The sequence below is a fragment of the Heliconius melpomene genome, chromosome 3, assembly GCF_056956725.1.
Source record: "Heliconius melpomene rosina isolate 202511_hmr_F chromosome 3, ASM5695672v1, whole genome shotgun sequence".
Taxonomy (NCBI): domain Eukaryota; kingdom Metazoa; phylum Arthropoda; class Insecta; order Lepidoptera; family Nymphalidae; genus Heliconius; species Heliconius melpomene.
Window position 1 is genome coordinate 6740575 of NC_140391.1, and position 16136 is coordinate 6756710.

The 16136-nt window shown below is 29.3% G+C and overlaps 1 protein-coding gene across 10 annotated transcripts in view; it reads right to left on the reverse strand.

The window, feature by feature from the left end:
• fru (sex determination protein fruitless) overlaps nt 1-16136 on the reverse strand; it is a 75775-nt gene that overhangs the window by 15372 nt on the left and 44267 nt on the right. For 6 of the 10 annotated variants that reach the window (XM_085207446.1, XM_085207447.1, XM_085207438.1 and 3 more), the window contains exons 2-4: nt 13524-13573; nt 12865-12965; nt 1399-1550 (exon numbers count right to left, since the gene is read on the reverse strand). In XM_085207446.1, the coding sequence (XP_085063572.1) occupies nt 1399-1550; nt 12865-12883 (171 nt within the window). In that variant the 5' untranslated portion in view covers nt 12884-12965; nt 13524-13573. The other 4 variants (XM_085207443.1, XM_085207439.1, XM_085207441.1 and 1 more) reach the window with 4 other exon arrangements.

Sequence of the window (16136 nt, forward strand, 5' to 3'; positions counted from 1 at the left end):
TATGCCTCCACATTCTGTAGGTGTAGACAGGCGGTGTTAAGACACTCCATGGCATTAAGTGGGAAACAGTCTAAAGATTTAATAACTAATTGATTATATTTAGACAGATTGAAAAAAGTTGGAAGTTTATTATAATTTTATAGGTATATAATTATAATTTAAGACTCTACTATAGTTTTATAACCTAAAACAAAAAACAAATTTCCTTGGTAATTTTTTTTTGCATATATTTTAAATATATGCTACCTTAACGTTTTTGCAACACAAGCAAGTCATTATTTTAGTAACAACCTTGTAAATTAGCAAATATTTAAATCTTCTATGTAGACTACCTTGGCTTAGTGGCTCATCAACTGGAAATGTTTAACACAGCTGCCACTATATTATTATTAAACTTTGAAAATTATATTGAAAACTGTTTCATAATATTTTATGCAAATTAAATTTTAGTTATCTAGTTCATTTTTGCTTTACCTATAATTATTTTTGTTATAATTCCTGGCAGGCAAATATAATAAAATAATGTAAAGATTTATATATCAAGATATTTAATGTTATAGTTAATTATTTCGGACAATTATCCTTTGAGAATTCATAAATATATGAATTTTATTAATTGAACAAGGAAGTGATTATTCTTCATCACTTTGTCTTAATCTTAAAAATATATCTGATTCACAGATTATTACAACAACATACATACCTGTATGGTATTTATAATAACTGCAATACATTAAATCATAACTCACAATTGTTTACTATTTATGTACTTTGTTGACATAATTATAAACAGTTATAAGATATTCACAATTTAAAACAGATATTTGTTTGTACACAAAATTCCTAATCTACTTAAATCCTAATGTTAAAAACCTATACTGTTAAATACTGGCAACAATAGAGTTAGTCGATTACAATGTAGACCATATAGTAAATTAACAGAACTTAAGGTTAGGTTTATATTATAATTATTCTATTTTAAATTATTATTTGATGTGTATATTCATTTTAGTTTCCTATAATCATTCCAATTTTTAAAATATTTGCTCATAAGTGTTAGTAGACTGCGGAAAGCATTAATCAATTCGACCACATACTAAATTAACAGTACAGTTATATTTATTGACTATTTGTAAATAATATTGCTCATAATAAAACTGTTACTCCTATTAAATTATAGTATTACAATTTTGATATAACTTTATCAAAATATAATAGATTTTTTGAAATAACTAGTTAGTATTGATGAAACCTTAAGCAACTTTTGTACTTTTATTTAAATATTTAGTTGTACATGAAAATAAATAATTTTTATATCTAATAAAGAGTGTTTTATATTGTTTTTTAATATATAAATCAATGTAGCAGATAGCATTAAGTATTTCAGATCAAACTTACCTTGACTGTCTCTCCATCGCATGCGAGTGTTACATCGCAAAGTGCTTCTCTTTGTAATAGGCTTGCAAGCACATCTGTCAGGTTGTTTGGGTGATTGTTCCAGCGCAAACAAAATTGCTGGTCCATTGTTGGTGCTAGTGTCAGTGACCGTGCTGTAAATAATTGAAACTATTAATATGAAAAGTAAACAAAAATGGCTTCAAAATGAATGCTATAAAAATTCGCATTTTTGCAATGCAATATTAGGAAAATAGTGATGCACTGTTACATGGGGCTCACATACCCTGTGATTGTGATGAGCCTTAAATAATTAAACACGTGCACTGAATAACAAATTTACATTTAAGCAATTATGTGCGAAAATTTTGCGGCCATAGGGCCTAGATAGTAGAGCGAAGAGATAAGTGACATCAGCGGCTCGAATTAATAGGGGCCGCGGGCAGTAAGCTTACTGTACTCCACATTGACAGTTAGACCGAGCGCCGACACATATCTACTTGTTGCATGTTCCAACTGAGACCCATACATTATGTAATTTAACTCCAGAAAGCAGACGGCGGGGCCACCGACCCTACGGGATGCGAAAACCTCTAGTTGTCTATAAAACGAGTTTAGAAAAGTAGTACCGCTGGCCAAAAAAATCGCAACATGCTGACACCGTTATAATCGCCAAGCTGGATGTGCCAATTGCTAATTTCAAATGTGTACTTTCAGGAATTTGATAATGCACCATTATTGATGTGGCCACTAATCACTCCGCGTGCTTGTAAATTCACAGCCGAAGGACGAACGGGATTTCTAAACGCGTAGTTGTGTCAACTTTGACTATTTCATAGCGCCATTTGCCGTTCCCGTATCTCGGAATCTTAAAATTATCAATCAACAACGAAATTTTCTCTAGCACACAATTAAAACACCATCACAAATTAAAAACAACCGCAAGACACACAAAGTCAATATTTCCTAACTCACCATTTGCAAAATTTTTGCCATCACAAACGCCACCCGACCCCTACCTTGCACTGTCTTTTTGACCACACACACATCTCGATTTCCGTGTTCACTCACGGCACCTCACGGCCTTCGGAATATCTTTCACATCATAATCGGCCAGTATTCGCAACGCGAACTTCATACGTTTCTAAACGACGCGCTAAATTCAAATTTTGCAATGTTACTTTTCTTGCTATTTTTGTTATTTTAGTTTTATTTTTGATTTTTAAGTACATTTATTAGTGTTAATATGTTAACTCTTCTATTTTTACTCTTTTGGTAAGATTTTTTAATGTGTTTTGAAGTTTAAATTGAACAAATTTATATTTTAGCAAACGAATATAGGTTATGACGCCAAAAATTAAATGAGTTTAAAAAAAGATTTTAATAAAGAAAAAAATGTTAATTATTAAGTATATAATTTAATAGTATTAATTTAGTAATAAAATAACAAAAATAGTTTAAAATAACACTTAGTGGTTAGGTTTATTAACATTGGCCTTGACATTTTTGTTATCACAATTTTGCACATCTTCCTATCTCCAACTAGCGACATCTATAAGAACACGCTGAAGCTCGTAGTTCAAAAGGTTTCGAACAGATGGCGCTGTAATTTTGCTATGCGAAATAGTTTAGTTTCGTCATAGGACAGCGACCTTCTTCGCTTCTATTGCTATTTGCTATTATTAATTGAGTATGGTGTTCTCATAAATTATCTCGACATGCGTCGAGGTTTTTGAGCGTAAACATTATAATTAGTTTACGTTTGTTACATTTGAACATATTAAAAATATGTATGTGCAATTCAATTACCCATATTATAAAATAATATTAGTTTGAGCAAAACTTATTTTATTATAATTTTTTATTGATATGTACTTAATTTTATAACATTTTTACCTATTTAATTTGTAAATTCAGTGAATGTTTTTATTGTTATTATTTCACAAATGTTTATATCTACGGCTTTAGTCTTAAGAAGTTCATTTTAGAAAAATGTTTGATGATTTAAAAATTATTATTTAGATTAACATTGTGCCAACGAGATAAACAACTCTTCTGTGGCTCAATTCATACAACTAAAAGGTCATTAACCTGCTTATCAAACAAGTATCTTATATTTATTGTTTCTAGTAACTTCAAAAGTACCAGGTAAAAAGAAGTTCGTTAGCCATTTTCATTCTGTAATATTTATTCTTTAAAATTAAAAGTTTAAATTATTTTTAATTCAAATTTTCATAGTTGCCATTTTTTGTAGTGATTAGTTTTATATTTATACATCTTACAATTTTTGGTTTCCATTTAATTTTTCTTTCTTTTGCACTGTCTTAGGACATGAGGACATAGAACTTCCACGTGGATGTGGCGTGTGTGACCTCTGCACACTCCAAGACACCACAAAATTTTTAATCTCCTTTATTGCAATCATCTATCTATTCATAGATATATGTTGTGATTATAAAAGCTGTCTTTAACCAAACATGTATGTAAGTAGATGCTGGCTGTATTTAGAAGGTAATTGTAAAATCTTTATCTGATATATTGAATCACTCTTGATTGCAGGAGGCTTGTATATCACAGAGAGATTTATGTATTCAGAACATTCAGCTCCTGAAATATCTTAAGCGACACTCGAGCTGTACGCTGATTTGTGGATCTACTTCAAAGTTATTGTATATATTATGTACGTTAATGGGTCATCGTGCTTAATTTTTTTTCGGCTTCACGCTGTATCACGCAGGGCAGGCAGAGGGAACCTCGTGTTAGGACACTCCATCCCCACTTTTCGTCGAATTTTTGAGGCATTGCGTTTACCAGAGCGTAAAAATGAAAATGAATATTAATAAGTAAAATTTGATTTCTCCGAGTGGAAAATATTGGGACAGTAAAACGAATTTACTGTCCCAATACGCTATTAAATTTAGTCTGTTTTTTGTTTAATAATAATAAATTAAAATAAAACTATTAAAAGACATTAAAATGTTCCACGAGTCTCTAAATTTAATACAAAAGTAGATTTACTTATTCGATTGTACAATTATCGATTGTAAAAAAATAAATAACGTAACATATGCAGTGGGTTCATTACTGGGTGATGAGAGTGGCTGCTCGTGTCTCTCGGTAATGTAATGCAGTGCAAATGAGTCAATCTCGACGGCCCGGGCGGCCACATACATATAGTGCTATTAGGAAATCAATTCGTTCTCAACTTTGTCCACATCCAGCCTCTAGAATTCTAAAGTATTTTCTTAATATATTTTTCCAACTTCATGCTGTAGGCAACAGCAGGGTACGCAGAGGGAACATAGTGTTAAGACACTACGATATAAATTTTTAAAAATATTTCATTTCCTCGAATGGGAATCGAACTCACAACCAGTCGCGTTTACAATCACACTGTGCCCGTGGGCCATGTCTGGCGTCAACATAATTAATAAATAAAAAAATATTTATATCTCTATTTAATTCGAAAAAGAATTTATAATAAAATATATTATTTTCATCACGACTGCGAATTAGCAGCAATGTTTCCGAACGTGTCTTCCTTTTGGTAGACCACTTGCAACCTAATAAAGTCGACCATTGCCACCGTTGCACTTAGTTTTCCAATCTAAACAATAGAAATTCAACGGGTGCACGGCCCGCGGGACGCTGATCTATCTCTATGTAAATTATGCGGGAAATAACAACGACTTATGTTCATCACGGTGTTATAGCACGTGGTACAGATTTAACGAGCGTATTTCTGATACTAAGAGAAGTAATTTTTTTCAGCTTCACGCTGGATCCCGCATGTAGTAGGGTAGGCACTTCTTCCTACTTTTCGCCTAATTCTGGATTAAGTTAAGTAAGTATTCTGGCATTAAGTGTTGTATGACGGACCTCAATGCCACGCTTTGTCTCGAGCGAAGAAATAAATAGAAAATATTGAATATTTAATTTCCTCGAGGAATCGAACCCATAACCTGTCGCGTAAAAATAATAATTTCTGCATAAGTCACACAAAATCCGAATCAAAAAAGTCCGAATAGTAAATATTGTTCGAACTTTTTTGTGAGAGTTGTAGAGAATCGAATATAATTTTGCCAATTTAAAAAGTTACATTTTTAAGAGGTTACAGCTAAAGAAACATCTGGTAACTATTTTCGTTTTAATTAAAAACATTTAAAAACTTACTCTGTATTATTTTCCTCTGTAAAGAAATGTAATAAGGTTAATTTAATTACTTACCGTGTGGCTAGAAATTGAGTCAAGTAGTATTCGCAGAAGCATTGCAAGCACAGCACGCGAAGTATAGTCTTGGTAAACACGTCATTACACTTCATAGTTCTTTCTGTCTTCAGGGCTTCTTGTAAATTAAATTTTGCAGAATTAAGATATGAATTCGCTTCGCACAGCATATTAGACTGTAAAGTGTTCATTTTGTACTTTGTATCTTGTATACTCTACTATAAGAAAAGTTGCCTTATTAAAAAGTAGCTGGGATTCTTAGTTAATATGTTTGTACGTATTGTTTGTATATGATTAGTTATAATAGTGTTTTTTTTATTTTAAAATAATTAAGATGCCCTAAAGTTGGCATTTATTGATTATCGTCCACAATTCAAGAGGCAGAGCTCGAATGGATGCCAAGTTAAAAAGAAAGTTAAGTCAACTGGCCTTTTTTGTCTTTATTGGCTTAAAGTTTTTGGGCACGAAAAAAATCTATGTACCTAATGATGTAATCTTGAGTTACTAACAACAAAATAAAATACAATAAAAAAAAAATTATATCTACATTAACGGGTACAGCCTGTATATGTTTCAATACATTTTTATTTTTTTAAACATTTGTATTATCTGTACAAACAATTAAGAACAATACGGAAAACTTGAGTGGATCACTAGAGAAGTTACTTTCAATCGCAAACATTGATAGATTAACGAGGTGTTTAACTTTAAATTGTTTACTTTTCTTATAGCTTCCGTATTTTTTGCAATTATATTAAAAAATAAGTTTTTTTTAATTATGTGAAATATATTAGCATAATTCTTAATGGTGCATGTCGTGTTTGATAGTTGAATTTTGAGATTTGTGTATTATTTACGTATACGGTCATAAGTCATAACACTTGCGCGTTGCGTTGAATTCATATTGAATTCATTTCCTGAAAAGTAAGAAAAAGAAATAATTATAAGAAAATATAGATATTTATAGAAATATATAGTAACTAATACCAATTTAAAATAAAAATATATATTCTATATATTATTCTCCCATCTACCTGTTATATTTTTAACTCGGACTTTAATGTCCGCTTAACACATATGTAAGTATCTATTAGTATATAATTCTATATTTAGTAAGTAAATAACAATATAAAATTAAACTGTATTTTACACAAACCATTTTAAGCTATTTTTGGACCCTTCGTAACTCGTAAAGCAATTAGTCTATCTCTATACGCATGAAAGGAGATTGCCCATATCCCGTACCATATTGGGTCACAGGTACACTAGTACTAAAAAATAATGTTTTCTTTATTTGAATTTACTACTGTTTTTAACCACACTAAAAGAAGATAGCAAACAATTAACAGTTTACCTATTTTCACAAAATAGCGTTCCGCTTACAATTGATATTTACTTTTATATAAGTGCTAATAATGATCGAAATATCTTCCTTTAGCTATCTTCCTTTAACTTCACAAAAGCATAATTATAGTATAAAATAATTATAAATGTATATTACTTCATATAATTAGGAAAAAAAATTGTACTGGCATCGTCAATTCAGACTACCATAATCAAAGAACCCTGACACAAGTTTGTGTTGTTGTGCTATTCTTAATGAATAATAAGTTATCAAGTCCAATAGTTATTATCACTATTGAAAGTGTTGAGACAGTGACTCTTGCGTTGTGGCAAGTCGTATATAATAGAGTGAGTGTTATTACTTAAAAATGAATTAAAAACTGCAAAATATAAAGAAATACTGCCTAGGATTACTTTATATTTTGTAGTTCACTTTTTAATTGCGGCCCTAAATTCATATTTCCATATCATAAACAAACATACGCGAACTGTCTCTCTTAAATCAGCGGACAATACGAGCCAACAACGTTTACGGCGAACGCACGTCGGCCTACCTCGTTCCGAGAATTATAAATGATATCTCGTTGAATTCATCTAATATTATAACAAAAGAAAATATAAAAAAAGTGCTAAAAAATATTTTATTAATAATAGTTTTAACTTAATTTTTTTTAACGTTAATTTAAAATTGTGTAATGTATGAACATTTTTAACATCGTGTCAAATCTTTTTGGTTTTTTAGATGTTGTGAAATGGTAATAAATAAAAAAAAACATGTATAAAAAAAACTATGCATTTGTGATTAAATTCTAAAAAATAATAGCCTTAAAAGGGGTAAGATTTGGTATTAAACACGGGTAGTTCGAGTGAGGTATCAGATGAAACGGCTCCGGCTAAGCTAAGCCTGAATTTCAGAAAAAGATCGAGGCCTCCAATTTTTGTATGGAACCCTCGGTGAGCGAGCACGACTCGCGCTTTTTTTATCATAACAAATAATAATTCTACAAACAAATATCAAACAATAAAACATTGAAAACTAAAGATTTTGTCAATTTAATAAAACATTTGTATAAAATTACTCTTTTAGTAAGAAGCAATTTTGTTGAACAACATATGTACTTGAAATTGATACAACTATTCTTTATTTATGAACCGATTTTAATAAAACAAGCACTAAATGTTAAGGGAAGCTTACCAAAATTGAATAGTGAAACTACATTGCACTGTGAAAATCGGTTAAATCATTTCTGACATTAATGTGAACAAGCACACAGACGAACAGACAAAAATAAAAAAGTATATTGTTTTGAATTCTATCATAGATACTAACTAATTTTTTTTAAGCAATTTTATTATAAGTACCTACATATAGTTATTTAATACAATTTTTTTGTTAATAACAATGGAAAATGTTTTTTTTTACTTTCATGAATTTTACATGTCCATAAGAAGACGAAAAGTGGCACTACATGTGTTTCATGTTCGAAGTCGTCCAATATTGTCCTCGTACCTACATACTGTGCATATTGTAAAATGTGTGCACATTTGAGATTTATTTGCTTTGAACATTGTACTGAACGTATGTACGAGTACGTCTTAGGAACAGATTTTACTTATTGTTTGAACTGAACTCGTTTTTTATTGGTTGATGAATATTAACTAATAAAAAAAATACAGTCGAATTGATAATCTCCTTTTCTTACAGAAATCGGTTAAAAAGTGTTAGAAATTAGAAGACATCATAACTATTACATTAATATTGTTATGCTATTTATATAAATATGTACTTCGTTTAGGTACTTTCATGAATTAAAAACCTAAATGAATATTTTGTAAAAAAACATAATTATAAAGAAAAAAATTAATTAAAATTTTAGTTTCTTAAAATGTGCGTTTTTATATCCTATTTGCTTTTCAATATTATAAACATTTTTTGTTTTGTTCCCTTAAGAACCGTAAATTAATTGAAACAGCCAGCCTAACTGGATGTAGCTTTACAAGAAATAGTATTTAAAAGATTGCTTGGATTAAATTTTTAATTGGAAGGTGTATAAAGGCCGTGTTACACGAATGTTTACCGCTTAAGTTAGTATGAGCGCCTGGTGCTATAAACAGTTTCACCCAAGGGTTACGACTGAAGCACTCTTGTTCTTTACTCTACTGTTGTCCTGTTAATAAAATTATATGAACGTTTACTTTTTATATTCATGTAATTAAAATAAATTAAAATTTTAATTTTATATATTTGATTGCTTTACAATTCAAATAAATTAAAGTTTTTGTGATTAAAGACGTAGGACCCTTCCGTTCTCCACTTTCCGCCAAATTTCTAAGGTAGGTACCGTGTGTTGACTGGCGGAAGTTCACGCCGCGCTTTACCTCGTTACTAAGGCGAGAACAAACAAAATCCTGAATATTTCATTCCCTCGAATGGGATTCGAACCTACAATTCATAAAATATGAAAGGCAATAAATTTTATTGTATTAGCTATTTATTATAAACATGAGGGATTAATACAATCAAATACGTATTTAGTACTTAGTTCAATACAAGCTGTGGCTATAACGAGGCTTAAGGAGAGTTTACAGTTTTATTATCTCACAGAGCATTAAATGTGGACCTTAGCAGTAACGTTGTTTTTGATGTAACGAGGAAACTAAGAACTGTTTAGAAAAGTTAACGTTAAGTAACCTTTGGGCTCGTATTTATAAATAGCTCTCAAGTCTAAGACCGATCTTGAGATGCCCTTTTCATTCATAGATATGTTTTTTTATATAAAATACTTATTATACTTTAATTGCAATATTTGAAAGAAGTAGAGTTATATATGAACTGTTCGATGCTTTTTGTTGAAAGCCAATTTTAATTTTGAGTTTCTTTCGTTTTTCTAGGTGTAAACGAAAAAGCAAAAGTATTGTGAAAATATAGTTAATATTATTGAGTGGCATCTCATGTTAATATATTATAATTAAAGGATGAATCAGCTTACTTTTAAACATTATGTCATGTTTTTATTTTATTAAGAATATTTTAAAAAAAACATTAAATTGACCTTTCATAGTCAGCTTAATTGCAATTATTAGATAGAATCTGTAGCCACGTGATATTTATTCAAATAGAAAAATATTTATAACTGCAGATATTTACATCATTTTTCTTAAAAAAAACGTACTATAGAACAAAAACATCAGTTACGTCCAAAGTAGCCTTTATGTTTTGGAAGTTTTATACCAAAGAGGCGGTGTGAAAATGGGGTTATCTTTTGTATCTACTTGAATCTTATTTCCAATTAGGATAATTAAATGTCCGCAGTACTTTCACCTTAACTACAATGAGAATAAGAAAAAAAATACCATAAAATATATATGTATAGGTGTTGCTTATATATGTTATTAGCATATTTTCATTATAAAAATAAAAAAAAAACTTTAAAAGAATAATGAAATTCTAACTTCATAAACTTGTAGCACTAATAATAATCAATACCTAAATATACATAGGTACTAGCACAAATAAATTGATAGATTTTTAAAAAAAATAATATTGTTTTAATTATCAGAAGACATAATATAAATTTGCTTAATTTTATTTTAATTAAGTTAAATTTATGGATGTCGATTTGTTTTAAAGTATAAATCGAATTATTTTTATATCATCATAATTGAGGAAATTAAAAAGTTCTTGTTTGTATGCATTAGATTCATATCTAACGCATGTATTAATTATTTTTGCAAAAAAACATATTAAAAAATCCTTTAAATATGAAATACACAAATACCTACTCGTAGACATAAAATATTTAGTATAAGTCTCTTTCTTCTTTATAAAATCAATTTTCTTAAAGGATAAATCCAGTCATCTTTGCGTATAGTATTTGAAATTATGTATTAAGTATAATTTAATTATTTAATATAAACCATGTGTAATAAAGCTTAATTGATAATAGCATAATGTGGTTTACATATTCATATATAATTAGAGTACCTAAATCGATCACTTCTGCTAAGTTTGCTTAACTAATGTATTTTGTAAATTAATTATTACTTAAAAAAATTAAAGAAAATATTACTTAAAAAAAGAAGATAATTAAATACAATGGATATATAAACAGGATGAATAAATTATATTCTTTACGAATTAGAATATAAAAAAATATATAATGTCCATTAAGAATAAATAAATCGTAAGTCGTAACTACTTAGTGAGATTGCACGTAATGTTATTCCGTCATTTTCTTTTATATTATTGAATTTGGACCTTTATATATAAATTCTATATATATGTAAATAAGTTGATTTTAGTATTTGTGGTAGACTGTACTAAATGCAATATGCGTAGACGTTATGCAAGTGAACAATTTAATCGAATGGACATTGTCCAAATATCCTCGGGCGCTCTTATGATTATTCAAAATTCAGGCGACACGAGGTTTCTACTGAAAAGACACGTTTGTAATACAACTTGAAGTTTCATGCATAAAATTCCTGTTATTTTGGTTGGTTTTTGGTTGATTTTCGTATAAAAACGGATCCAGCTTAAAATATTTTATACGATGTCACTTAAGATTATACCAGTAAAACCAATGTGTGTATTGAAAATATATTTCAATATGAAAATAGTGTTAATCCATTTTGATATAAACTGTGATGTACTATTACAGTACGGTTATAAGCGTGTGTAATCCCCACAACGCGTCCGGTGCTATACAAAGCGTGTTCGTTCGACACAAGCTTGTAAGCTCCGGCCCGCTTGCTAGAGCGGTCCGCTCGCCGCTGTGGTAGAGCAAACATAAGCATTTATTGTTTATTTAAATCAATGAAATGATGATGTTTTTTTAATAGGATTTATCATTCATTGAACATCATCATTTCTTCTTCTTCTTTTTCTTTCACATTAAAACTTAAGCATAAAGACACTCATACTTACTTTAAAAATAGGTAAAACTAGTTTGGCAATATATAAATATCATCCTGACTTTCATTTAGCCATCGCATATTGTCAAATACTATACAGTACACATGTTTTTATAACTCACTCTTTGAGATAAGTTCACGGTAAAATTTTATATTTTGTGTTATTATAAAAAAAAACTGTATATATATATTTTTTACTTTACTCCAATATTTTGAAGGTACTTAAAAATGAAGATATTATGTATTTCTTTAATTGTTGTGATTTAATTTAAAAACACCAATACCATAATGCAATTTACCAAACGAACTTGCAAACCATTAAAGTCAATCACTAAAATTTATAAAATACCTAATTAACTCATCACAATATGAATTTCTACACTTAAAAGCGCGAAATATATAGGGGACCTATATCTCCAATAAGGAGAGAAAATTAGATTACTTTTTTCTTAAATTATACAGTAAACAGAGTACCTATATTAGGTTATAATAGTAAAAAGAAATAATTTTACTATTTACTAATTTTACTATTTTACGTACAAATTCGTATGTCAACTTGTCTCATCTATAGTCTACGCCTCTCTACATTGTTTATTGACGTATGCTTTGCACTTAATTTGACAGAGGATGTGTCGACTGACCAATTAAACGACTATGGCCCTTTTCATTATGAACGTTTTTTCTTGTCAATCAACGCAGTAATTGATTTATCTGCATTTCAATAAGTAACTTTACATGTACTAAAGATATATATGTTAAAATAACATAACCTATAATAATATAAGATAATATATATTACACATACATATAGTTAATATCAAAATAAGAATTTTAGTTTAAAAAATAATCATACCATATAAATATAATATAAAAAACACACGAAAAACATTAGACATACAAAAACATTTAATATAAAATAGTCTCAAGAATTCGCATATTTTTCAACGTAAGTAATAGGTTCAAAGCTTAAACAAATCGACTCACCCTTTGTAGTTAAATTCATCCGTTCCTCTTCAACGTCCAAACAATCAGTACCGATTTATGTTTGCGGCGGCTTATTAATTTCGGTATGTCGACTAATTACCCTGTGAATGCGCAGAGTTCATTCAAGTGTCATGAATTAGGTTATATATAATCAATCATATTATACTGCTTGTATTCAAAGTAAGAGGCAAGTATTACTTGGACTTGATGATAGATCGTAGTTTTTTTCAGCTTTAGCAGGATAGGGAGCCTAGATGTAAGGCATTCCGTTCCTCATATTCCGCTGCATTCTAGAGGTGCGTGTTGAGCGGCGGAATTTAACATCGAGTTTTGCCTCGAAACCAGAGCGAAAAATTGAAATATATTTTATCGAGTGGAAATCGAACTCACAACCTGTCGTGTTTACTCCCATAGTTACATCATAATGCTGTTGAAGCCGTTTCTTAAATATTTAAGCGGTGTACGTGCTGTTTTGGGGGAAAGTTATGCAGGGAATATTGTGTGAATTTTTCCATATGTTATACTTGTAATTGCACACTAAAGCGCAAGACAGTACAATTTTTATAATGATTAAGATATTATTCCTAGTAATAAGTACTTTGTATAGATATTTTCTGCTCAAAGTATTGTTATTTAAATATTGTATTTTATTTACTTACCGCTACTTATAATGTTTCGTTATACAATATGTATAATGTTGTTCGGATATCTGTAACAAAGTAAATGAAATTTTACTTTTAACATAATATTTCACTTAAGTGTAAAAAAATAAATATTAGAAATCAGTACTTATAACATAAAAAGTTAGAGAAATATCTTCATATCAATATCTACTGGAGTTATTCTTATACAATCAATAAGTAATTTACTATTTTATATTTTTTTATTATTTTTAATGATCCATACATATTAAATAAGTTTTAATGTAATGATATTGCAGAATTATTTAATTAAAATGTATGCAATGAATATTCCAAGAACGTTGAGGTAACTAAAATTGAAATTAACACAATCAGATGATTCCCAGGTTATTTCAATATCTATTAAATTATAACAAAACTAACAATTAGATTTATATTGTAGGTAAATGAAAATTTATAATAGCCTAGCTAATTGTAATAAATTACTTAATTATAATAAATAACGATGTTTAAAAAGTATCTTTAACTCTTACAAAATATGTAATAATAACGTTACATATTTAATATATATGACTATAGACATATCTTCACTTATACTATTAAAATAATAACAGCCAATCAAAAATCAAGGTAAACGTAAGTACTTAATGTTACAATTTTGTTCCCGGTCTCCCTTATAGATTTTAATAATTTTGTAGAGTTCTTTGAAGTATGCAGTGTAGACATGTAACGCACAGTTCATTATTTTCCAATAAGACATAACAGGGGCGTATGTCGTATACCTATACATAACTTATAAACTAGTGCCCATCTTTGTAGAACTCAATTAACTTATTAAGATTGTAGGGGTTTGTTGTGAAATAAAAAATAAATCAAAATAAATCAGCTTCACGCTGTATCCTGAACACAGCAAGATAGGCAGAAGAGTGAAGAAGAGAGAGAAGAGCTAGTTGTTAAGACACTCAAAGGCAAAAAGCGCGGCACTCACTTTCCGCCGAATTTGCGAGGAATTACATGTTGAGTGGCGGAACCCAACGCCGACCAGTTGCGTTTACTTTATGCCCCTGCGTCATGACTGACCTCAAATCTTGTTACGAAATATTATCATAATAATTAAATAAATTATTTTAATGTATAAAATAGAAGAAATTAAATAAATTAATAACGATAGTGACCTTGTTCATTAATTTTGAATTTGGTGCTAACGCTTCTTAAATATTTGTAAGTAACAGTTGATAGGTTTACAATTCTAAAAAGCTAACAAAAAATACAAGCATCTATATAATATGTGCCAATTTCGAAGAGAAAATATACTTGTATTCTAATGAAAATGAAGTAAATTGTGTTGAAACTGACTGTTATTTACATTCTATATTGAAACCAATAGTCTATACCTACTTAATTATTCGATGATGAAATAGGTCAGAAAAATATGTTACAAATAAATAGAGAAACAAAATTGCCAATAGAAATGTTCCAAAAAATAGCAACGTGGCCTACTTTATATAAGTTAGTATATAAGTAGGAGTTATAATAATATCAATTATTCATTGAAAATCAAGTACTTTCTTTGAAAATATTTTTTTAGTTTTAACTACGAGGACAACGATGGCTGCAATATTCTATAGGTACCCGTGTAATTTTCAGGGGCGAGCATTCTCACATGTTAAGGAAACTTATATTTTCTTATAAAATATAGAAAAGAAAAAGCTAAAAGAATTAGGTTTCTGGTTCAGGGAGATCGAAGTCTAATAAAAAACACTCATTGTAAAAAATATAATATTTTCGTTCATGAAAAAAAATTAAAATATGCATTGTCGCGCAAAAGGCCTTTAGTGTACATTTGCATATTTGCATATATCCAAAGTCTACAGATCACCAACTATGCACTAGGTATATCAACATACATCACGTGGAAACTGATGCACCAGCACGGATTAGGCTGTGATGTACCTACGTACTCTTGTGACTATTTGTTACATTTGATTTAATTTCCCTTTTCTATCTTAAGAATAAAAAAAAATACAGTCGAATTGATAACCTCCTTTTCTTACACAGGTCGGTTAAAAAAAACATACCTCACCTTATTATTATAGAGATATAGGCTGTATATATTACATATGATTTTGTAATAACTTTCTTTTGACATGCATAGTTACATTTTATATTAGTTTTTAAATTTTATTGCTATTCAAAAAGATATAGCTACTTAATAAATTGTAATTTAAATCTTAAAAATAAATAAATCAGCTTCTCGCTGTATTCCGCGAATAGCAGGGTAGGCCGCTGCCTATCGGGACAGGAGTGTCTGTGTTCCAGCGGGAACTTAGTGTGAAGATACTCCGTTCCCCACTTTTCCCGCTGAATTTTTCGAAACATTGCTTGTGTTTGTCCGGGCTACTCGCCTTAAGCTACCCTAACCCCACCCTTTTTTTTTGTGTTGAGCAATAATTTTTACTAGATATTTCTCAATATTTTTTTTTAATTTAAACATATGTCATTGAAAATCTTAGTTTGCCACTACAAAAATTTAAAATATCTTTAAAAAAATTCTAACAAGTAAAGCTTATTACACTGTTCAAGAATATTTAGAGGATAAGCATGTATGGAATTAATGTCTATTAAATGTAA